The sequence below is a fragment of the Cephus cinctus genome, unplaced genomic scaffold, assembly GCF_000341935.2.
Source record: "Cephus cinctus unplaced genomic scaffold, Ccin1 Ccin1_scaffold0076, whole genome shotgun sequence".
NCBI classification, from domain to species: Eukaryota; Metazoa; Arthropoda; class Insecta; order Hymenoptera; family Cephidae; genus Cephus; species Cephus cinctus.
In genome coordinates, this window is record NW_014332817.1 from 239,567 (window position 1) to 265,704 (window position 26,138).

At 43.5% G+C, this 26,138-nt stretch overlaps 1 protein-coding gene and 2 long non-coding RNA genes across 10 annotated transcripts in view; 2 read left to right on the plus strand and 1 right to left on the minus strand.

The window, feature by feature from the left end:
* LOC107270148 (transcription factor AP-2-epsilon) overlaps positions 1-26,138 on the minus strand; it is a 124,979-nt gene that overhangs the window by 52,790 nt on the left and 46,051 nt on the right. The window contains exons 1-3 of one of the 8 annotated variants that reach the window (XM_015744905.2): positions 10,950-11,566; positions 10,451-10,895; positions 7,050-9,795 (exon numbers count right to left, since the gene is read on the minus strand). The exons of the other annotated variants lie outside the window; for them this stretch is intronic. Coding sequence (XP_015600391.1) covers positions 7,050-7,328 — 279 coding nt within the window. The 5' untranslated portion in view covers positions 7,329-9,795; positions 10,451-10,895; positions 10,950-11,566. Of the gene's footprint in view, positions 1-7,049; positions 9,796-10,450; positions 10,896-10,949; positions 11,567-26,138 lie in introns of those variants that run through there. 8 annotated transcript variants of the gene reach the window in all.
* LOC107270193 lies at positions 7,928-14,483 on the plus strand. Its single transcript, XR_001538268.2, has 6 exons — positions 7,928-8,049; positions 11,885-12,046; positions 12,104-12,345; positions 12,667-13,033; positions 13,106-13,262; positions 13,526-14,483. It is a non-coding gene; the product is annotated as an uncharacterized LOC107270193 (long non-coding RNA).
* On the plus strand, positions 23,953-24,746 carry LOC112494754. Its single transcript, XR_003060525.1, has 3 exons — positions 23,953-24,056; positions 24,185-24,416; positions 24,564-24,746. It is a non-coding gene; the product is annotated as an uncharacterized LOC112494754 (long non-coding RNA).

Below are 26,138 nucleotides of genomic sequence, written 5' to 3' on the forward strand. Positions count from 1 at the left end.
TACGATCAACCCCCCCCCCCCTCCCACCTTCTCCTCCTGCCAGTTTTGGAATAAACAAAAAACTTAATTTCGTCCAATTAATCGATTGGCGATTAGCACGTGAGATTTATTATATATATATATTTGTTTTTTAAAATCAACTTATGTTCCTTGCTGGGTTAATTTTTTTTTTTGGGCGACGTAATTTCTTTCCGATCTCATAAAGATAAGACTGCCGATAACAGGCACGAGAGGCAAGATGAAAATGATCTTCGTTGCCAATGAAAAAGAAAGGACCGTCCCGCAGTTGGGACAGAGTCCGATATACATATACGTAGGTTCAAGCATAATAAGAACTTCAGGGGGCCTGACGGACCCTCAGGAGCGAGAGACAATGGCGCTTTCATAATAACAGTTTACCTTAATAACGCCGACGGCCAGGGGGTCCAGATTGATAGAGGCTTATAAGTCTCTCGGTACTTCATTTATAATGTAACACCGCAATGCCAAAGAACACCGATTCGTTGTACACGAGGCAAGGACGTATTGTGAAGTCGGGAACGTAGAAAAAATATTCCAGCGACTCCGGGGTTACCGAGAAAGATGCCCGGATTCACGTCTTCGATCTCGGTGACATGGACCGCGTGGATGCTGACAAAAAAAGAAATTGAATATAGGAAAAAAAAAATTTTTTTTTCCACACCGAATAACATTTCACGAATCATCCGCATTGACGTTTCAATCGAACGATCTTAGTCGTTCGTTTCTTCATCTGTGACTATGCCAAATAATAATAACAATGTCGGCATAGATATCGAAATTATTATTATTCTTATAATTATTGACCCAACGACGAAATAAACGTCATATCTCCGTTTAATTTGTATCCTACCATTGTACTCGAACCTGAGGCAAGATTTTTGGTAAAAACATTAATTGTTATCGGCATCATCGAAATCCCTGACGATTTACCGTAACAATGCGTCCAACTGCATCTCGGCTGCATCGACGGCCAATGTCTGTCTCGTGTGTAAAGCCGTTTGCATGTTGCGATATGATTTGTGCACTGCGGGACGTTGCATGGGCGGTGCAAGCTGTCCAACCATACGTTAAGTTTTGCTTCTTTTTTTTTTTCCTTCTTTTTCTCTCATAGGGATATTTCTGCGCACTAGGGATTTTACTTCGGTGGGGTTATATGCTTTATATCGGGTAGTGTATAACAGTGCGTTATGTAGGATCGTATGGTCAGCGAGCATGTAGAAATGCGTTATCACGATTTCTGCATTCTTTATAGCGAGATATCCGCCGAGACACGCGATAAATATTAACTGGCCGTGTCACCGTGCCTGGGAGATAGATAGGTTGGTACCCGTGTACAACATGCGTGTATTTCAGTACACGCCCGTGCATTATCCAGTTAGTACATATATATATATAGTGCACGCATAGGACAGAGATTTTATGATTATAGAAGGATAACATAACCTAGAGAATTTAGACTTGTTAGCACATCGTATGTAGGACAGGTACCGGTACGTTTTAGCCCGCACCGTACGGCAACGCATAAAATTCGTTAGAAATTTTAGGGATTTTCGGAAAAATTTTTACTAAAGATTTTTGGTGCATCCCCGTTACACGATCAATTTAACGCTGTACTCGATGGATTGTACAGTCGATTTATAAACTTTGAAAATATTCAATGCGAACTAGGTACTATTGTAAAATTTAAATAGTAATTTTCTTTTTATCAGTCTGATATAAAAAGTGACTGTATCCGATACACAGATAACGACGATGTACCATTAGAATTGTTATCCTGCCAAAAGATACGGGTAACGCCAATGTGCGTGTTACGGACGCCATAGAATGAGGATCGGCAATCGGTACCGGCGTACGAGAAAACATCAGCGTAAATCGCACGATTTAGAAAGTATCGATAGATCAAAGCAAAGGCTCCGTCACTATATATATATATATATATATATATATATATATATTCATTTATTTACCCAATGCACAATAAGCCACGAGTAAGATAAGCCTGAACGTAGTATAGGCTGGATCGATGTAAGTCCTACGTCTTTGGTAGTACGTCGAATAGGTTATATTCATTCAGATGCATTTATATGCACCTGCAATCAATTGACTGCAACAAATAATAACATTTCTCGAATGCACCATAACAAAACGTATCGATCAATCGATTTTCCTATCGAATACGTACCGGTGAGACGTAACCCAACCTAACCTCAGCGCCTATGCCTACCGACTATCTGAATCGGTAACAGGGTCCACGCCCTATCACACATACCGTCGGCAATATTGAAACGCTCTCTATACACACTCTGTCTACAGGCTCATGCATAAATACATGTAACGAAATATACATAACAGCCGACGGGTATAGGTCGACATGTGCAGGTGCCTTCAAGGCTCACACGAACGCATAAATTTAACTGCAAGAATGCATCTTGGGATTAAACGGAAGAAAAAAAAAAATTTATTTTTTTCAGCCACTTCCGGACACTTTTTTTTTTTTTTAATAGCGTATCCGGGGATCCGTATGATTATATCGATTGATTTGGGATACGATTTTTTTTTCTTGTTTTTTTTTTTCGAAATTCTTATCGATCTCTCGTTCCACGTCAGCGGATGGTTCGCCGCTGCACTTTCGCTACTTAAACGACCCGATCGGCCGGCGGGGCAGGAAAACACGATAATCGGGGGGCCGCCCGTTAAGCGTTACTCGAATGGAAATGAGAAATTCCCAATGCCATAAAGATAATGGCCAATAATACGTTACTAAGTAAGTGAAATCAACGTATTATCACTGCTAGAAAGTTTCTACTAAGAATGAGCAAAGCCCATCCTGGTGAAACTACCAACGACTTCGTTATCTCCAGTTTTGATCGGCCCGTGTCATTAAGGCCACAGTCCTAATTGAAGCTATCGTTATTTCATGGAAAATGTGAAAATGCATTTTCACATTTTTTTCCTTTTACAAATATTATTCCCGGAAACTTACTCTTGGAATTTTTCGATACTCGAAAGCGCTCACGTATATGTATATATAAAATTTGTACGAATTACAAAAATTTGAGACTCGACCTTGCCACGAATTCCACGATCGTCACGGGCTCGTACCAGACTCCATTGAGAACCGTGCAGTGATTGATAATGAAAAAAAAAAATTTTTTTTTTTTTCCAATCATTTAACCCACCATAATTTCATAAAAACGGCATACCTCCGTGGCGTTTGTGCGTGCCAGAAAGAGCGCGACTCGAGTATCGTAATTAAATAATTAACCAACGAGAACGTCAATTAAATGGCATCCGTGAACCACGACCAAAAAGCCAACCCATAATTCAGAGTAAATATAAATATCGTTAATTAGTCGAAAACCGATAAATACATAAAAGGAGGATGCACCGTTTTATTGGTAGTTAACCAGAGATACGTGCATCGAGATGACCCTGTCGCCGACCCAAAAGGAAATACGTACATTAATGCCCCGAATCGTCAACAGTTGATAACTCGTAAAAAAAAGAAATCAGCCCCGAAAAAGAAAAATGAAAAAAAAAAAGGAACCATCCTCGATCGGGTCCGCGTATCGAAAGTCAAGTCCCGGAGCTCTTTTATTCCCCGGCACTCATTATACTTTTATTGTCCAGAACCGTCGTCAGGTCCATGTCCACTTTTTGACGGCTGGGTTAAAAGGTGTAATTTAGGACCGGGAAACTTTGTAATTACCATGTAAATTGAGCCAGAGCTATTAAGCCTCGGTGGCTCTTCCTCTTATTCTTCTTGATTCTCTTCTTTTTTTTTCTCCTCGTCTCATGTTTCTCGTTAACGTTACCGCAAACGACGTACGCATTTAAGCCGCTACCTATGCCGCGGTACTACTTGGCTTTATTCGATTTTCATACAGCGTCGACAAGCATTAGTCCCAGCGACAACATTTTTTTTTTTCTTTCTTTCCACTCCAAGTCCCCTACTTGCCAATTGACTGGTCGTGATCCTTAGGATATATACATATACATATACATATATATATATATATATATATAATGGAGTTGCAACGAAGCCAAAGTAAAATTCGAAATAATAAAATAGCCTCCGCACTTACAATATCCCGTCACTGAGTTGCAAGAAACACGCGAAGGCTGTAAAAGCCTTTACGGCATTATTACGTTTATTAGCATACAGCGCAGTGCTTGCAGCGGGATATACCTGTATAGCATCGCCGAGCGAAGTAATGTTTAGCAAATATTTCCAACTGCAATTGCCGGCAGAAGTTATTGCGGGTGATAGAAGAAAGGCCCATACAAACGACGCCCTCGACCAAACCGAAAGCTGTCCCGTTAGACGCCAGGCGTCTTCGCGCATAGTTGAGAAAAAAAAATTTCTTCCTTACTTTTTCCTCCTTCCATTTAACTTGCATACCTTTGTTTTTTGCCGAGCCCCGTCCCCTTAACAAAGGATAGAAAAAAATCCAATACCCATAATGCATCCTGCAGTCGAGATGCGCACCGCACGTCAAAATGCGCTCCAGTCAGCCAAAGAAATATCAGTGAAGGTTTACGTGTAAATTTGCCAAGTGCGCTGGGGCCATTAACGATCGCAGCTTTTAAAATCGCATCGTAGGCGTACTTAGGGTACGAATAAACAAGCGAATGTCCCCGTAATAAAATCAATGTAAGTCACAGCCGATTGTATCGCACCTCCGGCAGTAAGCAGGTCGCAAACATGTTTAAATGGCGAACGGAGTGGCCCCGTAGGAGGCTGCACTCAGGAAAACTTGTACGTATACATGGATAGATATATAATAATATATTATAGTACGGCAAAAGTGCATATTACACTAATAAAAGTATACGTCTATCTGTCTGTTCATTGAGTCCCCCTTGAGTCGCCACCAGGTAAAGATACCGGTTGGTAGTTACGTGTCTAATCGTACGTGTATATATAGCGTGTATTAACGTTTATGCACTTTGGACCAGAGATACGTGTACGTAAGTGAACCTGGTGTAATCCAGATAATTATTATTAATTAATACGAGGATCTGAACGATACATTGACAAACGGTGGCTTAATTGAAATTTCAATAATCTCACAGATTCCCGTGTTATTTCAATGACGCGCATAGAGGAGACTCGTGGGCTAAATTATATTCCCTATGCTTGTCTTACTTTGACATACTGGGTCAGGTAACGCGTAAGCAGCTACCGATACCAATACGGTGTTCGTATCCAATAAAATTTTCGATGGGATAAAAATACTCGGAGACTGACAAAAAGATATTAAAATCGTGTAAGAACGTACACGGCATCTCGTGCGTGGATGTATTAAGATTTGCTCCCGTCGATCCTTCCTCTATAGGCAAGAAATACGTTTCATTAGGTATACCTCGTGGATTAATTACAAGCAGGATGCAATCGGTGGTACTTGCATATATTGCAATTTAAAAAAAAAAAAAAAAAAAAAAAAAAAAAAAAAAAAAAAAAAAAAAAAAAAAAAAAAAAAAAAAAAAAAAAAAAAAAAAAAAAAAAAAAAAAAAAAAAAAAAAAAAAAAAAAAAAAAAAAAAAAAAAAAATATTTCCTGATGCGTAAACGGAGATGGATTTACGTGTGGCTGTCAGTCAAATTTTCGATGGCTGACATCCGACTTTTTTTTTTTCGTCTTCTCGCGCTGTCACTCTTTACAATTTTGCCAATCGATATCGATGACCTCGTCGATACGAGATTTACTGCAGTTTTTACTCGAATTGTTTTCGTGCAAAGATCTATGGGAGGCTCGATCGTGGGTCCAGAAGCACGGATGGATCGCTGATAACAGATTTATCAACGGACAGTGAACAGTAGATGGGGAGGTAGAAAAAGGCATGAAAAATATTTTGTAAAAAAGAAAATGGAATTACGTAAAAATACGACGCGCTCAGAGAAAAACGCAGGACGAAATAATTCGAATGTGTTAAAATCGTTTGATCCTGCGATTCCCGATGCTGTACCAGGCCGACGATCAATTCATATCGATCACTGCGGTGAGCGCGAATTTTATTGGCTTATTATACAGAGAGATCAATTCCAGGAATGGCCGTTGCGACAGATCCGAGAATCATCCTGTAAGAATGCCGATTGCCGATGTTGCACTTGGAATGTTCGAGCGTACAAGAAGTAAAATGGCCGCGCGGTTTAAGGACACCTGATTCCGTACGAGTATCACGGTAATAAAGTAGGATCCAACTACCAACAGTTATACGCATTGCCCACGTGGTCCATAGACGGATATAAAGTTTAAAGATGAAGTATAGAAAAAACTTTTTTACCCCCGCAAAAAATATTCAACATATCCTCGACTTACGAATATCCTAATATCAATATCCGTCGAACGGATCGCACGTTGTTCCATGATCTTTTTGTCTCCACGTGAAATTCCACCGAGAAGGCGCCTCGGCGTTACAAAGAATTCTGAATGAATCCGCAGGAGAAAAAGTCTTTCCTCTACGTTCACTATCGTCGCTCTCTACTCTCATTGTCAGCGCACCACCTTCTCTCTCGCTCCTTCGCTACCAATAACCAACTGCTATACAAGCGCGACCGGTACCCCGTTACCGTGCGGAAGAAGCACATAGCAGATAGCCAGGCGGTCAGGTAGACGAGTATAGAGGCAGCTATACCTGCCTGTGCAGCGGCGATGCACGCGTGGGCAAACACAGAGTGCCTCCAGGTGCAGCCGTGAGTCAAAGCTCGTGACACCCTGAGGGTGACTGGGAAACCCTCGTGGTCGAGGAGAGACGAACGTGAAGAAGATACCGGAACCGGTGGCCCGCGAGACGAAAGAGGGCCCGAGGCAAAAAGTGTCTCCTCTCGTCATCGTGCTCGAAGGAGCCGCCGGCGAGTGAGAAAAAAAGAGGTGAACAGTGAACGAGTGAATCCTTAAAACGTATCCCTAGTAAGGATCTGGTAGTGCCTAGAAGTATACAGTTAAAAGGTATAGGGTACATGGTACATCCCTATACGTGAGTATTTAGGGAATTTAAAAAAGAAAAAAAAAAAAAAAAAACTTACATCTTCACCATCCTCCTGCATACCGTCATCGGCATTGTCATCCAATACGAATCCTACGTCGTTATTATTGCTCGAGAGAGAAGGCAGCTTCCTGGGACTGAGCTCGTCCCCGTCCGTGTTCCTCTTCCTCTTTCCGTCCCTCGGGTCATTTAACCGGGACTCGTGCTCCTCCAGCATATCGGTGACCATGAGTTCGGATTCTACGCTAGTCGGGGACGCGACCTCGTCCAGCGGCGACATCGTGGTCCTGTCCGTCTCGGCGCCCTCGAGCACCGACATCGCGCCCAGCTGACGCTCGACGACCTCGAGACACGTCCTCGAGTTTATCCTGTTCGCCGATCAGTTTTCGGGATTCGCCTGGACTTCAGTTTATTTCTGAGGATGAGGTTGGTACCAAAGGCGCAGGTCTCTCTCTAGCATTGAAATCACCAGGCATGTTGACAACGTGACGCACTTCCTCCGTCAGGGACTCCTGCCGTTCTACGTAGGCGTCCTGGCCTTTTCATGGCGCTTCTCATGGGAGGTGAACGATCAGCAGTGCCAACGGCTCGTGGAGCGTGTCCGAAGCGAGGTGAGGCCAGGCAAAGTGGTTGAATCGCGGGAAGGAGAGGCGCGTAGCGAGATCAGAGGTAGGGAGACAGATCGGAAGGACTCGAGACGGGAGCGAAGAGAGCCGAAGAGAGCCGAAGCGGGGGCGACGCAGGGCGACCAGACGCAAACCTGTCTCACTGGTCGGTCCAGAAGTCACGTGGTCCGTCGGTGGGTTAGCTGGCTACCGTTCTCAATGTCGGACCCAAGCTGATTTCACCGGTCGGATTCGACGCCGCATCGACGCCCGCAATCGTCCCCGGTTCTGGACCAGTACTCAATTCTTGATCCTCGTTACTGTGCCTTCGACGTCGCGACGCGTCCGTTCTCTCAGGAACTACGGAAACTTCACTCTGGATAAGACGGCGAGCACCTGGATCGTCTCTCGAAAGGTCTCGACCTCCAGTTCCAGGTAAACGCGTGTCAAAGGTCGCGCAATTAATAATTGAAACGTTATTAATGGCAGGACCTTGAGGAAGCAAAAGGTTAGACCTCCTCCGTGCGATAAATGTACCTGGCACGTTGCGAAATCAACGTTACTAAATCCTGTCAGACTTCACGCAGAGACGAACGTGGCATTTATCTCGGACCTGATCCTCCAGTACCGGCACCTAGAGCTGGTAACGTATCCAGGACGATTCCTGGTCAGGACTACCAACCTCGTCCTCGTTCCGCCGTGTTCCGACTGTCAGACGTCAACGACGACACCCTACGACCGGACGTCGTCCTACGGGACGATACGGAAAACCAGTCGATACTTCAGTTTTCACCAGGTCCATATCCTCGAGTATCCTCAGGCCGTGAAGCCGTTTCAGCACTTCCTGGGGGAAATTCGGCACCTCGGTTACTCCATAACGATCGTCCAGTTTTCGTGTCGCCTGGACCGCGGATGATTGTAAACAGTAGTACCGTACGGATTTCGTTGACAGCGTCACTTTTGAAACTTCTCGTTAAACTCTTATCGACTCCGTGCGCACCTGTCCGGAACTCACGTGGTCGCCCGGTCACGTGTCGACGTTTCGGAAAAGTCCCGGGAAAAGTCCGTTCACGCGCACGCGTATTGGCTCGCGTTATATTCAGACAGTCAAGATAGATACCGCCTTGACGCGCGCGCCCCTCGAGAATGGCCTAGAGGCGAAAAGAGGAAAGGAGCCGTATGGCGCCGCCCGCGGCAGGAAGGGGCAAAACTCCCTGCTAAGAGCAAGTGCTGTGACTGCTACGCTGTCTGCTGACCACCACCACCTTTCCAACCACCTCCAGCATCTTTCAGGTCTACCTCTACTGCCTCTACCTTGGACCCTGGGTACCACTACCATCGCCATCTTCGACACCGCCGCCGCCGCCGCCGCCGCCACCACCCGTGTCTCATGTTAATGCGTCTCCTCTCTTTTCCTGGATACCCCTCCCACTCTCTCCCAATATCCCCAGCATCCTCGTACGACTGTACGTACGTACGATCTATACCTGTTACTCTTTTACATCTTCACAACGTCATTCTCTCCTTGTCTGTCTCAGCTTGTTCCCTTACCTCCGTAACCGTCTACCTTCTTTATCGAGTCTCGCTATGCTTATGGTACTCGGGATACCATTGAATACACGAGTATCTATACCGATTCGCCCACTTGGGTTGACCTTCTCTTATGTTACTCTTGGGAGCTGGCAGCATCCTCATCATTTATTATTATTATTCGCTCTGGCATCATAGGTGTTTACTATTTTATTATAATTCAGGCTATTTTTATCAAACTCACTCTCTGTATCATACTGTGATACAGTCGTAAGGTTGGTAGCTCTGTTACTGTTCTTGTACAGATAGCATGTGCCGTTTATATGGAGCTCAGAATTAAGCAGAAAGGTGTGAATCCACTTTTTCTATATACCTCTTCTTCTTCGAGTATAGAGCATTTTAATGGCTACCAAATGGATGCTTCTTGGAAATATATTGCCGATGGTCAGCAGCAGGAAGGTCTATTCTCAGTTGGACCAGGCAGCGTTGTATTGGAAGTTTCGAAAATTGCTGGTCAATCTTCGTCGTAGATTCTTTCTACGAAATTTTTCAGTACCTAGTACCACGTGCAAAACTAGATTGCGTTATTAAAATCAATGTTGATGTCCTGTCGTGCACGTGGCGTGTCGATTTCAAGGATTCCGAATATTCCTAAAAAAAATATATATATATTTTTAATATCACCGAGGACAAAAATTATATCGTCAATACCAACAATTTCAACGCGATCAACCGAGATCGTATTGCAACGTTGAATCCCATTGAAAATCAATCTCTTAACCGCTGCGAATCGGCAAGGCGGTTGATACTCTTCGAGACATGTGCCACGTCGGAGAGAAAAAAAGAAATAAGAGAAATAAACAAGGAATGCGGAGTTGTAGCAAAGATGGCGTGTGCTTGGCAAAGGAATCAATGAAGAACCTTGACGAGGATGTGCATTGCTGCCAACTGAAATGACTTTACGCACGCTATAAACTCCTGCATGACGATTTCGAGTGGTTTATCAGTTTAAGATAAATTTGAAATTACATAAAACAAGAAAAAAAGTTCACATATTCATTGCAGCCGACTGCATATCGTTTCAGTACCACCCACAAGAACTTCTATGTAGTTTCGAGAACTAGGAATGATACCTTGCACTAGTATAAAAAAGAAATGTCCCTTAATGGGATTCCTTAATAGGATCATTCCTATTAGACTATCCAAGGTGTATCATTAAAAGGATGATTGTATATATATATATACAGCTTGAATGACTATAGGAAGTCGCTTGTTCGCTCTCGTACTGAGCAAACGTTACACGCACCGGCTTAACTGTATCCAGGTCCTAATATGGATCCGGTGTTGTTACGGATGTCTTACGGGAGCCAGGTTATCATCCGATCGGTTGGGTATTGGAATTAATGGTGGCGCGGGTCAACAGGGCAAAAACTTGTCAAGTCGAAAACCGATTGAAAGCTGTTGGGCGTGATAGATCGAGACGTCGTGCTGCCCGGTATCGACAGTGACTTCCTGAATCGAGACTCCAGAGGAGCGAGAGAGAAGAAGCGGCCAGTTGGAGCAACGTTATGTATTATACCTACAATATAAGATACAATATAGACAGGCGTACCACTATAATAATCCAGAATAAGGATATAGCTACGTACCTGAATACACACTATGTATACGTACACCATAGGAAAAGGAAGTTGGCTCGCGTGAGGCTTCGATCCTATCTAGAAATCTCCAGCGCACTTTGCCACGCGTCGCTATAAGGTTTTACAAATTATTCTGCACGGTTGATACAAGTGAATAAATCTTACCGAGGCAAATGCGAGTTGCGAATATAGACGGTCGTAGGATATGTACACAGAGTCCGGTTGAATTTGCGTACTGATTGTCAGGACACGTAAACTGAGGTTAGTGTATTCGTATACACTGTCGTGGATATTTTATATGGCAGATGCATATACACAGTACACTTTGTACGGTTGATACTCTTTGTACCAGCTTTAAGAATAGGTAGGTACATACGTCTCGTACGGAATTAGCTGTCAGAGCAGAAACATTCCTCCATACGTTAACCCAAATACGTTCAGACGCAAGAGACGTAGGCGACCGGCTCTCGTTAGGAAAGAATGCAGCGCCCCGGAAAAACGAGCGGTCGAACCAAGAACTAACTTATAAGTACCGGCAGAGCGATCTATTGTCGACTAGTGTCACTAGACTTTTTTAATAGCGAGCACCGAGCTAGACAATTCCGCCGTTAGGACCCGACGGGATTTTATGAATGTTGGTAATGGTAGAGTTATCCCAGAAAGTCAACCCTACGTTTTGTAATGTCTCATCGAAATAGTTCGATCAGCTGCGTCTGGTGGCACAACAAAAAAATTTGCTTACAGTCGAGCTGTGCATTAACGGTGAAGATTTGGGGGTTCAGTAAGCATTACGATTTATTTATCAGAGTAATGATAATTTGACAGTATTATAATCACATTTTAATATATCTTTTCGATTTTTACTATGAAATTTGACAAACCACATTACGGCTTCAGGCAAACTCTACCATACTACCTTAACCAGTAGTGGATGGACGGCTACCTGTCAAAGCTGTCAATATCTATAGTGAACCTTCAAACTTTCACCATCAATTGCTTCTTCTCTCGCATACCAAAGGGGAGATTGTTTCCTTTTTATTTTTCTCTCTTCCCTGTACACTTGTCCAATTGCTCGCTCGTATTTCTCGTCTTTTTTACAGGGACTGCAGGTTAGGTTAGACCACTGCGAATTCTCGTCCAGGATCAAAATGAAGCCAAGTGTATCGAAAGAATGTGAGAATAAGCGGCGAGGCTGCTTTCAGCTTTGAACGAGGGTACCGAAGAAGAGAGGCAGAGAAAGAAAGAGAAGGAAAAAAAGCGCAGTAGGTTATCTAACAAAGTACGGATATGGCGGGGTGGTTAGAGGTTCTTTTTTTCAGATTAACGGCCCCTCGATAATATCCTTTACAGGATGGCAAAACGGCTTTGACGTTCCCGGGAGAAATCTTTGAGCATATTTTCACGTCTATTCTGAAGCGTCTCTGCCGGATGCAGATAGGGAGGACGACGCCGATCCTGACGCCGTCGTCCCATCCACCACACATGCCCACACATGGAACCCTCGCACAATATCCTTGATGTCCCAGGCCATCTAACCTAAGCGATATGGATGAACCTTCAAGTGAGCTTAAAATATACTGCTAAATATTTTCAAATCTTTTTACATACATTTTTCTCCCAATTCGAATCCTCAACAGAAAATTTTTCCAACTACACGCGATACGATTATACAAAAGTTACAAGTGGAAAAAAAAAAAAAAAAAATGAAAAATAATATAAAACGTTTTACGTAAAAGCATTACAAGTTATAACGATCACGTAAACTGCTCTATCAATTTCCATTAGATTAATTGATCCCGCAATCAATGATAATATTACACAGGCGTGGCCTGGCACAATTTCTTATAATTTTAATGACACTCGCCAATGTCTGATCGGGCAGCCATGCGAATTGCCCGATCGTTATCTTTTTTTTTTTCAGTCTTTTGTCACATAACATCAAACAGTTCACAGCCGCCATTCACCTTCCACCAGCCTCCGTGTATACCAAATTTTTAACAATGCAAAGTACAATAAATGAAAAAAAAAAGGTGGGTAAGCAATCAATTTGAAAATCATACACAAACTCCGCTGCACTTGAATTCCAATGGCAGGATAGACGCATCGGACCCATAACTCATACTTCATTAGAGATCAAGAAACGTGCTGTATGCTCAATGCAATTATACTCGAGTACTCATTACTCGGACAGGTTAGACTGACTGATGGTACATTAGAAATCTTCATCCACGTACAGCACGACCAGTACAGTAATTAGCCGCTAAGTCAAAGCGATTGGGTGATAACGAGTAACAGGATGTACATACTAAATTTCTTCGCAGATACCGTATCTTCAAAGTGCAAGTGAAAATCCCGGATAATATTATTAACACGAGAATCGGTCGTCTGGCCGTCGAGTTTCCAGAGATGAAAATAAATGACGCAACCACTGGCACTGGACCATTAGGCCACGCAGCATCCTCCGGCGTCTCGGCAGAGGTTAGTCGTGGTTTCGCGGTCGACAAATGGTATCTTCGACCACACGATATCACGTTCATCCTACGACCTACGTATGTGCCAGCAGTACAAATCCATCTCGTCATACACCTAGACCCACTTCCTTGGCACAGCATCATTTTCCGTCACCCTTGAAACTTCATCCAAAACACCAGCCTGGGAACGAGTGTCGAAATTAATCTTTCAATATTTTTTATCGTCCGGACTGTACCTAACCGAATTACCAGAGACTTTTATTTCCACAGGTCCGATCGATACCGTCGCCATAATGGAAACGAATAACGATGATAATTCAGCAAGAATCGCAAGGACGTTCGCGTATGGTATCTTGTTAATAATCCGTATCGAGGTTAATTTAAACCACCAAAGGATCTCGCCTGGCCGTTCTTCCATGCCGGCCCGATGACGTCGCACGAGTATCAATTTGACATGGGCTTTACGGCGATACCGATGGCGATTCTTTGCAAGAGAAAAGACCGTGATCCACGGAGGACAGTGCTGTCACGTATTAAATACCGATACGCGGATCCCGGAGAGGTGGTAGAAAAAATTCAGCAATAGCAATAAACATTGGATGCAGTGGGTTTCGTCGCGCTCCAATTGGCGCAGCCATCGAAAGTGAATAGTCAACGGTAACACACGAGTCACCGTGCTTGCACAACAAAGCGCGCATTTGATATAAGTAACAAGAGCCGTCACCGGGCTCAATGTAAAACGCCCATAGAGCACCGAGGACACTTTCATTTTCAACGTAACGTCAGGATTTCCAAAAATTACCCGGACGTCAACCGTAGGAGCCAGTACCCGAATGCGGTGCGCGACGTTGGATCCAATTAAGAAATCGAGGGAACGAATTTTCATACAATTTTGAAAAAAATCACTAAGATCTAATTATCCGATCCATCATCATCGTCGTCAGAGAAATTATTCAGCTTCTCTCATCTTCTTCTTTCTTTCCCATCTCTCCCTCTTCCTCGACCTACGGTACCGTCCATACGCTCTATCCTCCTTCCTCGGCATCACAGGTCCTCCCTTGCTCACTCCCTGCTCCGTGATTCCGTCTCGCTCGCACTGGCTCCTTTGGTCCAGCCCAGCATCAGGTCAACGCCCCAGTGACCAGCGCACCTTGTCCGTTCATTCCCTCGGTGTGTCCGTCCGTTCCGGCGTTCATGTGTTCCTACGTTCCATGGAATTTATTCAGTCGACACGCGTCGTACGTATACTCGTCCCATGGACCACGCATCCATGCCTGAACTTGAATCTCTCAAGTTTTAACTACCCATGCCCACCCGTCACTGTTAATACCAATACGGTATATTTAGACTTGCCTGACAACCCAAAAACTCTATTCACGTGCATCCATGGATAATTATCTAGATAACCTTCTGACCATCTAATCTATATTATACAGGATCATCGTACGTGGGTCAGGATTCGAACCCAGATAATTTTCTGGATGGGTTTGAAGTTCCCTGCTAAATTCTCGTCCGGATCGATTCCACTGGAATTTGGTACCTATACAGGCTCACGTGTTCCGTATGCATGACTATGGTACGTATATATAACACGTGCAAGCATACGAGTGAGGAATCTGTACGAGGCGTCGGTATGGAGCATCTGGCGATGCGGGTCGAGTTCCTGGAGTTTGTCGAGTAGGCGTAAGTAGGTATTACGTAAAATGAATTGGAAGCCTTTGAATCCGGTCGTAGACTCTCCACGTTCTCGTCGGTCCCGTATGTGATTCCGGGGTAAATTCGACAAATCTCCATGTGGGTTTGCATTCAGGGTAGAAGAAAGAAAAAAAAAAGAATGCCCTATCCGAGTCAATGTCAACAGGTGTCAGGTGCATTGACTTTCTCCATAAACGTGCAAAAAAAAAAAGTATTTTTTTTCACTCTCTTTCGGATTAGCGTCAAAGGTTATTGACTGTGGCAGAAAGTACCGCCGACACAACGGGTCGGACTCGCACGAGCCGGACGCCATTACCGATTTCGAATTTTTCATTCCATCCAATTTTCTGATGCCCGTCCGGACCATAGGGACCGAGAAAGAGAAAGAGATCATAAAATTGACATACTCCTCGCGGACGACATCGATTCTTACAATTCCATACCAAGAGCCGGAACGTGTCCGTGACAATCGTAAAGTCTGTACAGCGTGTGGTACTACGCGTATATATACACAGTAGAGACATATATACAGAATACCTAAGCACGAGCCGGCCAATACGGTCACGTAAATAAGAAGGATTTACCGAACATTACCGACCGAATCACCAACCTGTGTCCCTGGCAATGATACCTCGACGCAGTAATTACGCGGCCGATCGTGCTCGACTCTCCCCTATTCCCTCGAGGTTTTAATTTCGTCGGTATGCCGCCGCGCTCCCCTTTCACGGGCACCGAGAACAGCGCATCTCGTATACAGGGTTATTCAGGCCAAACGGCACCACCCGAAGTTAGCCCCGATTCATTCGATTTCAATGACACTTCGGTCGATATCGTTTTTCCTGAACAAGTCTGTACGCGTTGCGAAGGGTCTCCGTCTCTCTCCGCCCTTCGCAAATATAACGGTTATTCCGTCATATGGATTCGGAATCGGCCATGTTCCTTCCCTACTTGGCACTGGCTCCGATAGAGGCGCTGCTGTACCTCTTCCATACTATACCCATTGTTATCACTGTTATCGTCGATCTGCTCGAAAGTTACAGTGACGCAGGACGCCCATCGACACTTGGAGACTCGCTACCATCCGATTGGCCCTGTCGAGCGTAGCGTGACGCTCGAGTGGTCATTACGGAAGGATAATTATAGATTTATATAATGGTCTCGTACTGTAATCATTGGTTGCCACGCTTGGGGTCCCTCAGGCAAGGTCCTTCGTCGTTTGCTTTTAAACGAATTCCTTGTCCAAATCTCATTAAGGTTGTTAAAGGTCGCTTGGTTGACCTTAAGACTTTTATCAACGTATATCGTGTGTGTGTGTATATATATATATATATTCCATTGGTATAACCGTCAGTGCAAAATCATTACGAACGATGAACGTGCATTAGAAAATGATATTTAGAATTACCGACTTACAGGTCGAACAGGCGAATCCTGCAAGCGGACAAGATTACGCAGCGTCGGTAAGGGGTCGGTAAAGAGAAACGCGAGGAATAACCACAAAATCAATAAATTACAAATTCGTTGAAAAAACAAAAAAAAAAAGAAAAATATTTCTTATCAATTATTCAACACCGAACGCCAATCGCACTTGTGTACCCGGATGGCACAGTAGTATAATGCATATCGCTTTCTGTGTACTCTGCCCATTACGCATAGGCGCACCTATGTACAATTCACAGGGTTGCAACTTCGTTCTATCGGCGCTGTTTTCTGTTTAAAATTTTTCTTTTCTTTTCTCTCTCCTTCCTTCACGTAAAACACCTCTACCAAATGACTCGAACGAATGTTTACCGAGCGACACTGCGTCCCAGAACAAATAGCAATATCTTAACGAGCCCGACGCACACGATACCAAAGATTATCTCGAATTTCACAACTGGCCGACGGTTGGGCAACTTCGGGTTGACCCGGACCGAAAGACAACACGTGACTAATATTGATAGATGCTTGGCAATCAGAAATGTTAATAACGACAGTTATCTTTGATTAACGGTCGAAGGTGAAAAATTCCACGCACCTCCCGAGGTACTGACACTTCGCGATATTTGTCAGTGTCAAATGCGCCGCGAACAATAATTTTAATTAGCGCTGCCCGCGCGCCCCTCGCGCCGATACGCCGAACTTCGCCCATATTACCCATCGGGCCCACCGTCTACGCCATTAGGATTCACGGCCTTCGTCCGAGCGAGGATTCCCTATATGGAGCTCATGGTGGTTCGAGAATTTTATTCCCATTGCGCGACTGGACTACGCGCTTGAATATCGAAAAGTCCTACCGAAACCGCTGGAGAGACGTTCGAATTTACGTAAATCCTTAATAAACGTTCGGACACTACCGACGCCGCGTAAAGCGGCGAATTCATTTTAATACGTGTAGAAATCGTACAAAAATATCTATACGCAGCACGAGACACGATGTACATAGAGATACGGCTTTTGAATAGCCTTATTAACTGCACGCGTAGCTATAGATGTATATACAGCTTATAGATGTCATTCATTCATCTTTATTACTTGCGCATGCGCAGAACGATCCTTATTATACCATTACTTCCTGTTACGAGTTGCGCTTCGCCCTTATCTAACTTTTATAATGTCTCTCTCTCTCTCTCTCTCTCTCTCTCTCTCTCTCTCTATATATATATATATATATATATATATTAAATATTAACGCGAAAGAAATAAGATAAGGGGAAGTGTTCTCCATTTCTACTTGGACCATGTCTCTTCAGACGACACCAGAAGATTAATCGGTAGCTGACAGTCGAGGTGGTTGACACTCGTTAAGTTTATAAATATTAACGCGAAAGAAATGCCCTTATCTAACTTTTATAATGTCTCTCTCTCTCTCTCTCTCTCTCTCTCTCTCTCTCTCTATATATATATATATATATATATATATTAAATATTAACGCGAAAGAAATAAGATAAGGGGAAGTGTTCTCCATTTCTACTTGGACCATGTCTCTTCAGACGACACCAGAAGATTAATCGGTAGCTGACAGTCGAGGTGGTTGACACTCGTTAAGTTTATTTGTGATCGCCGTCACTCCATCTACCAATCACTGTCAATCTTTCGGCTACGTTCCGAATTTCCAATGCACAGTCGCTCCATAAAAATGCAAACCCCAGACAGCCACGCCAAATCGACTTGGATCGAAAATAATTCGCCAACTGTCAGGCCCAAGAAATCGCAACCGTTTCCGAGTACTTGGGAAAATCGTCCAAGACTACGATTAATACCTTAAAAAGTATATATATATTTTTCAAAGTGTTATCGCAAGATGCTATAGATCCTATGGTCCAGCGATGCAGCATCAGTTCCGTATCGAAGAAATGATCGGTAGAAATAAATCCCATAAGGTAGATCATACGAAGACACGATTTTTCTCCATCTGCTTATGTGTTCCCCTATGCTATTCTTCATGTAAATATATATATATATATATATGTACATACACCTTGTCTGCCTACCTGCTTGCTTGCAATACCACAGAGCTACGGTAAGCACTGTAAAACGTAACCCTAAACAATGACTACATTCCATAAACCATTCTCAATGTGAAATGCTATAGAAAGAATGAAGAGGAAAAAAAAGAAGCAAAAAAAAATCTTTAATTCGGCCAATATCATTTCTATGAAAATCACTGCCGATCTTTCAGACAGCCCCGAAGGCATTACCTATGCCAAACCGACGAGCGATCACGCAAATGATCTGAAACCGATCAATCTCGTACGCCTCGATCGCCTCGTGATCACTGAACATTGTAAAAACAAGAATACATATACAAGCCCAACGTTAACATACGTTAGGATTCGTTGGTTCTGTTGGTTCTGTTGGTTTTGTAATATGATCGATCGAATTATCGACTCTAAATTGGAAGCTGGATTATTCTCAAGGTTACCGTACCAATATGCCACACGATCCGACCGACTGTACGTTGGCATATCCCAATATTACTTGCTGTACCCGTATATACGTATTTACGTAACGATAGCACAATACGAACGTAATCATCGAATCGTTCGACGTATCGTCCGCGCGTACAAGGATAATTTTGCCAATTGAAATTTAAACGATTTCTCCCATCGTAATCAGGGACAGATAAGAGTATTGAAATTTTCATCGAGATAAATTGGTATCACGTAAGTTGTAAGCAAAAATATATTTTTTTTAATTTTTTTTTTTTTTTTTTTTAATAACGTCTACCCAGTCACGACGATCCTTTGGAGAGATTTTATGACGTCGCAAAAAAGGCCGCCCGAGCATTTATCCCGAATGCGGGTCACGCTCGACAAAAAGGATCCGATACGATGTTAAGGGGTCAGCGCGTGTATGTAACTATTAAAACAACGGATCGGCAGCTATCGGGCCCCAAGCAGCAATTTCCGATACAACTTTTTTAATAACGCACCTACTGAACCTAAAACTTTCATTTCTCGTATCGATGATTAAAAATCATCAAGACCTCGATCGATTGGATTTCATTGGTCTGACCTCTTGCGTAACGGCGCATACGCGTGGCCCCCACGTGTGAGACCCATTATGTATTTTACATCGAGGGAGTGGTACCCGGGGACTTGGGTCCCCGTATGCTTCTTTTTATGAATGCACGGTTGGGTATAATAATAAAAGATTCGTCAGCGGGTACTATACCAATCGCGTGAAAAAAAAACGTGCAGACACACGTATAGCCGTCCATTAATTTTGGGACTCGCGAGTCCCACTTTTTACTTTGCCCTGATAATACGTAATTCCTGCCGTACGAGTAGCACGAGAAATGGGTCAGTACGAACGGTTACTAAAGTCATGGGAATTTATGGATTTTGGGCCCGTGGGCCTTTCGGGAACTCTATCGCTGTTGTTGTTATCGTCATTATTTCGCACGCTCGTCACTATGACGACCCGGCGCCATTAACGTACCGTTAACGACACATTGCCGAATGCCAATCATAGTAACAATGAAGGAACAAAGAGGCCGGTGCCGATGATGACGATGATAAATAAAAAAAAAAAAAAAGAAGAGACAGACAAGATAAAAGGAAAAGAGAGGAATAAAATTACGCAATCCGACAGGCGTCGATCCGACCACAGTGAATTAGTTGGTCGACACAGGGAACAGCAAAATTTGCATGATGATTCTGCTGGGTAAGAAGAAAGTCGAGTGAAAGCACGGGACATGTCGCTCCGGTAATACCCGTGTAAGTACTGCGTGTACTGTCAGTTACCCTAGGGTGTACCTATCTATAACAATTATTGGTCTATGACCGGAGGACTTTAAATACCCGAGATGTATCTGGTCCTGGTGTAATTTGCGGTTAGAAATGGGAACACGCAATGTATACATATATATTTCCATGCAAGATATTCCAGCGGTTGTCGTATTACCAATTCAGAGATACTTATGGCGGATAAATTGGACAGGTATACCATTATTGAAAATCAGGATCAGAAAAGTCGAGGATCATTGCGAATACCTATACGTATATACTTGGATACGTTGATTTTATATATATCGTTTAGGCTGATCTTTTGATTTTCGCCTGTAACCTATAAGATTGTCCAACGGATTGTCAGTATATAACATGAGTGGGCAATAGCCGCGACGGTAGTCGCCAAGATCCGACGTGACTTGAGGCTCGCGTGTGCAGATATGATTAATGCATGAGAGATATTTTCGATCTCAAAGTGAACTGATAGGCAACTCGGACTTTCTATACCGACTCCGCTCCGAGAGCGTATACGAGTTTATTTGATTGAAGACCCGCTTTTATGTACCTACACGTGTCCTAGCCCCGGCATTTTAATTGATGATCGATCGGCGAACGTCGGATAATTGGAATGGCGATACAATTATTTCGCGACAGGGCCCTTTCACGCCACGCGGTCCACCCAAAAGACGTCAAATTGAAGGATAAACGAAATTTCGAAAAAAAATTTAAACTCAATTTTCCCTTTTTTCTCCATTTTTGATCGACACTCCGCGTCATCCGCAATCGTAATATCGTAAGCGTTGGTAACGATTTTTATCGATACATCGAAGCATCTGTTACAATCGATAGAAGAGTATCGATAAACTCGTGGATGGCATGGTCAGAAAATTAATCGGGAACTGTTACGAGTCAAGGTTCGACTTGGTTAACGACAGATGAACATTGGGACAGGATCGTTTCGGCACGTTGCCAGTGATGGTGATAAGGATAATGATGACCGACCATCTCCCTCACCTTACTTCCCAGCCGTAGTCATCGTCGGATGCTGTGCGATTTTGACTCGTTAACGGTGTTATAGGTACAGCGTATACCGTACAGAGACTCTTGACAACGGTAGCATAAATACTGAGCAAGAGCCATAATACGAGCCATTTTGCGCGAGAGTAACGTGCACGCACCTTACATCGCGCAGCCTATAAATCTTGAATCATCAATCCGGATGGATTAATCGTCTCACCGGTCCAAGTGCTATCGGACATCATCAGGGATCATCAAGACTCGAGCCATTAAACAGAAATCAACGCAGGTTGATTACGTGCCCGCTATCTCAGATAGTACGTACCATTCAGACGTCATAAAGGCCCAGCGTACAACAGTAAGTTGTATAAACAGCTACGTTGGCACAGTGAATTTTCTACATTCTCATTTAACAGTGTCACTCGTTGTTCGGGAGCTTAAGAAATTACAGCTTTTTCAATTACACTGTTGTCATCAGACACAGTCGTTAAATTGACGTGCGTTGTACTTCGCACGTAGTAACGATATTGTATACCGGGTTGCCGTTCGACCGGCGCACTTGAACGACGCTACGAAATGTCTATGGTAGGAACGGGACTGACTTTTCGTATAAAAGTATCGTGGGCTAAGGGCGGGCTCTCATGTGAATTGTACGCGAGTCGCTACAGTTTCGTTTTTGACTAGTCGCGTGGCTCGTGTATACTGTGCTGGGGAATGTGCCGAGTGTGGGTGTTGTGAAAAATTGACAGGATTACACAGAGAAAAGTTAGTCAGGATCGTATGCACGTGCTTTGAATATCGAGAAGGTGATTCCCTGGAGAAAGAAAACTCGAGTGGTCACCTTTCTCCATTAATTGCGAATCGAAAGGCTGCACTTGGAACGTAAAAGACAAGGAGAGAAAAGAAAAGCATACGATAGATGAGAAATAGAAAAGAAGCTACGGGGCGAAGGCAATGGGAACGTCGCGTCGTCTGCTCATACCTGGGCTGCGTCGAGGCTCACAATGGCCGCGCGTATTAAGAGACTGTCCTGCTATATATTTGTTAAGAAGTCGACAATGCAGACACGACGGATCTTTTTCGTGAGTTTACTGTGAGCAAGTATCCGTGATCGAAGGACAAGGATAAAGAGTGCTAAAGATTAAGGGAGAGAGACGGTGTGAGTACCTTTACGGTTATGCTGCGTAACGTTGTCGCTCGCTGCTAACCTAGTCGTAATTACTCGGCAGGATTTAATCGAACTGCTTCGGGCTAATTAAAAATTCCCCACTCCCGGTACTCTCTCTCTCTCTCTCTCTCTCTCTCTCTCTCTCGCTCTCTTTCTCTCTCTCTCTATCAATAAGAAGATAATATCGTTATAACGGGAGAAGAGAATATCACGGGCCGTCTTCTCGCTTAGTAAAAATACGAAGGGAACGCGTATCTACGCGTAAATCTTAAGCGCTGTCTATGATGTGGGCAACGTAACCTACCGACTGCCATTGCCTAGTGAGCTTGCATATTGCGGGTAATAAATTACGGCTGGCTTCACTTGTTTCCTTTGATTGCTCCACGTGTATGCATAACAAATGCGGTACGTGCGAGGATTAAAAAAAAATTGAAAAAAAAAGACAAAATCCCGCGAACGACGCGACGCGTATCTAGACGCGAGTGAATAGACAGAGTATGATTTAGGAATTGAATTGTCCTTTGAGAATTTTTGGTTTCTTTTTAATTAGAGAGAAAAATTAAGTCGCTATTCCCTTTGTATAGATTAACTGATTGGAATTTTACTGAATACTGATTATTACGTTTCGATAATTATTACTCTCAACGTAATGATAATCTATTGACGATGTACGTATCGCGAGTATCTAACCTATTGATTATCGCTTATTACTTCGAAGCATCTATAAGTTTTTTTTTTTTTTTTATTGTCTTATAAGGTCATGTCGTTCTCGAGTTCTATGAAAGGTGCATGGACCAGTATGGAAACTGGATGCTGTGGCTCTATGCAAATTGTATAGTATAAAGCTGAAGTCTAAACATGTATTGTTATTGCTTAAGACAGCAGATTCTGGACGACGTAATAATTATGATTTGCGAGGATTTACGCAAGGTATTTCAAAGGGTCACGAAAAGGGTTGTAGATGGCGGAACCATCTATTGGTGAGTATAAATTTACGGATAAATTTTGTTACCATGGTGTTTGGTGATGCCGTGCATGGATCATGGGATACCTACGTTACCGACTGGCATTACCGACACGTTTCTATCCGCCATCTTTCAACAGCACTATTATCTCAGTCTGCAGGAGTCTTCCTTTATCGAGCAGTCGCTGCTTTACCAACAGTGTATCCAGGTATACTGGTGCAGCCCTCTTGTTAAGCTCAGAAGCTGCTTCGTCTCGGCGCTAAAGACTCGAGTAAGAAAATAATTACTGAATCCACAAAATATTTGGACACCGGATATGCTACAACTTAACCGCCTGAGATTGGAACAGATAAAATAAATGGCGGTCCAAAAAATACAAGGATATAATTGTACGGCTGAAATTTGCATGGCAACTTGTTTTATTTAGAGATTCTAAGAAATATACTGAACGACTTTAAGATCCAAGAACAATCTGCGGTGCGTCGCTTCAATTTCATTGAAGATATAAGCCATAAAATCCTGATAACCGATCATTTAGCATAATTAAGGATTATGGAATGTGAGTATTACCCTCATCCATCCTTGATGGATAGGTTATCCAATTTTTTGTTTTTTTCGAACTACTGTCTGTATGGTTACGACTGATTACAGGGAATCAACTTAACCGAATGGTTTCCGGTCTACGTCTACGAGAGTGCTCGTTACAAGACACCACACAAATTTCCTCTTCCAAATTTAGCAGGTAATTTTTTGTTCTATAAAATCAACAATTCCACAAAATGTCATTACAAGCATTATTATCCGAACATAAAATCTAATACGATTAAAAGCAGCATGGCACAGTAACGTTAAAAAAACCCTGATTTACAGATCTAAACAAAAAAAAAAATGAAGAAAATGCAATAAGAGTAATTGCCAAAGAAAAGAAGAATCAGAAGAGCGTGACCCAAACAACAAAAAGGAACAATTGAATAAGGAACACAGCAGACACTACAAGTTGGAACATAGCCGACGGCAAGTCCAAAGATTCCTCCCAAAGATTCCTGCTCGAGTAACAAGTACCTCGTTAACAACAAAATTATATAAAATCCCCCAAAAAAAAGTACGTATTCAAATATATACGCCCCGTCCAATTAATTCCCCAAAAATCCCCACTAATCAAAAACCCCCAACGACGCAAGCCAAAATCTTCAATTTCTATCTGAAGAAACACCTCCAAAGAATTACCAAAAATTATTCAATCCTACAGAGATCAACCCTGGAAGTGGCAACGCGTCTGAAGCTCTTACGTGATATATGCACATCCTCAGTGAAAGAGGGCGTGCAAAGAAGTAGTAAAGAAGCAATATAGTTAATAGCACTAAGTGCGGATAAGAGTGTTAGTCGGTGCACACGCACGCATAAGACGAGGAGGAGCAAAACGGGGCCTGTTTCACAATCAGTCGAGAAGGAGGAAGAAGAAGAAGAAGAAGAAGAAGAAGAAGTTTAGAAGCCGAAGGTGGCTCGTGCTTGGCGATGACCTCTGACCGTGAAGAGTAAGGCGAGGCCACGCCGAGGCACGCGAGGCCCAAGACGCCGCCCCAAGGCACGCGCAGACTCTTGTCTTCGTAATGCCGTGCGATTGGTCCGTTCTTGGGCTGGCATGCCGTGCCAATAGCACAGCGGACCAGGCTAACGATAAGTGGCGGCCGAAGCAGTTACTTCGAATCGCATAATGCGCTTATATACATGGATAGGAACCAGGATCTCGAGATGGTACCAGGAGTATATACACATAAACCCTGATCTTGTCCCATCTCATCTCGTCCAGCATCCCGTCTGGACCCCTCATCCGTACGGTACGTACCACTTGGTACGCCTGCTGCTAAGACCGCCTCGACGATCTCAGTAATTTTACCCGTATACGTAGACACACGTACATCCCATCTGTCTCTCTCTCTCTCCCCCTCTCTCTCTCTCTCGCACCCATCCAAAGATGACCAATCGCTGGACCAATCTCTCCAAGAATTCTCCGAGCCTCCCCTCATAAATTTCTCCCGTATAAAAGTCGATACTACGGCGTCGCGATTTTCGCCCAACCTCATACTTATCGTTAGCTACGCGACGGCTGCTGCTGTTAACTTCACATGGTATGTAACGTATGTGAATACGCGATGTATCCTTGGCACCCATGTGAACGGATCCGTCTGATAAAGTATAGAACAAGGTTTGAGATCATCGAGAGAAATACTTGGCGCAAGAACGTAACTGTCTCGAAAAGAAAGAAAGTATCGCAGGCCTACAATTAGCGTAGAAAATAATAACAGAGTCACCAGCTTCTAAATGCATCGTGCAGGACGCGGACAACTGAGAGTCAGTGTGTTGACCGACGGGGCGACGGGACGTACGTGAGTTTGGCGTGTATATGCATACATACGAAATATTCGTATATATATATACGTATATACGAATGTACAAGTTTTGAGTGGGCGGCGTACAGGGCGTAGCTCACTAATTATAATTATACTATAGCGGCATTAGGAGCGTTAATTGCTACGTAAGTCTGGTCAAATACTTGCCGCCCCTCAGGCTCAACTCTCTATCGCCACCCACCCCCCACCGTCTCGCTCGCCTACCGCCCTCTGCCACACGGCCACGAATTAAAAAGTGTATGGATAGGTTCCTTATGCATGCTGGATTCACATGTGGTAATGGACATGTGTTTCCAGGTAGCAAAAAGGTGAATGAGCGAGTGTTCTTTCGTGACTCGCGGACGTGCCGCCAAATCTTTTTTATTTCTTTCCAGACGATTATTCTCTGCTCTTTTTTTTTTTTTTTTTTTTTT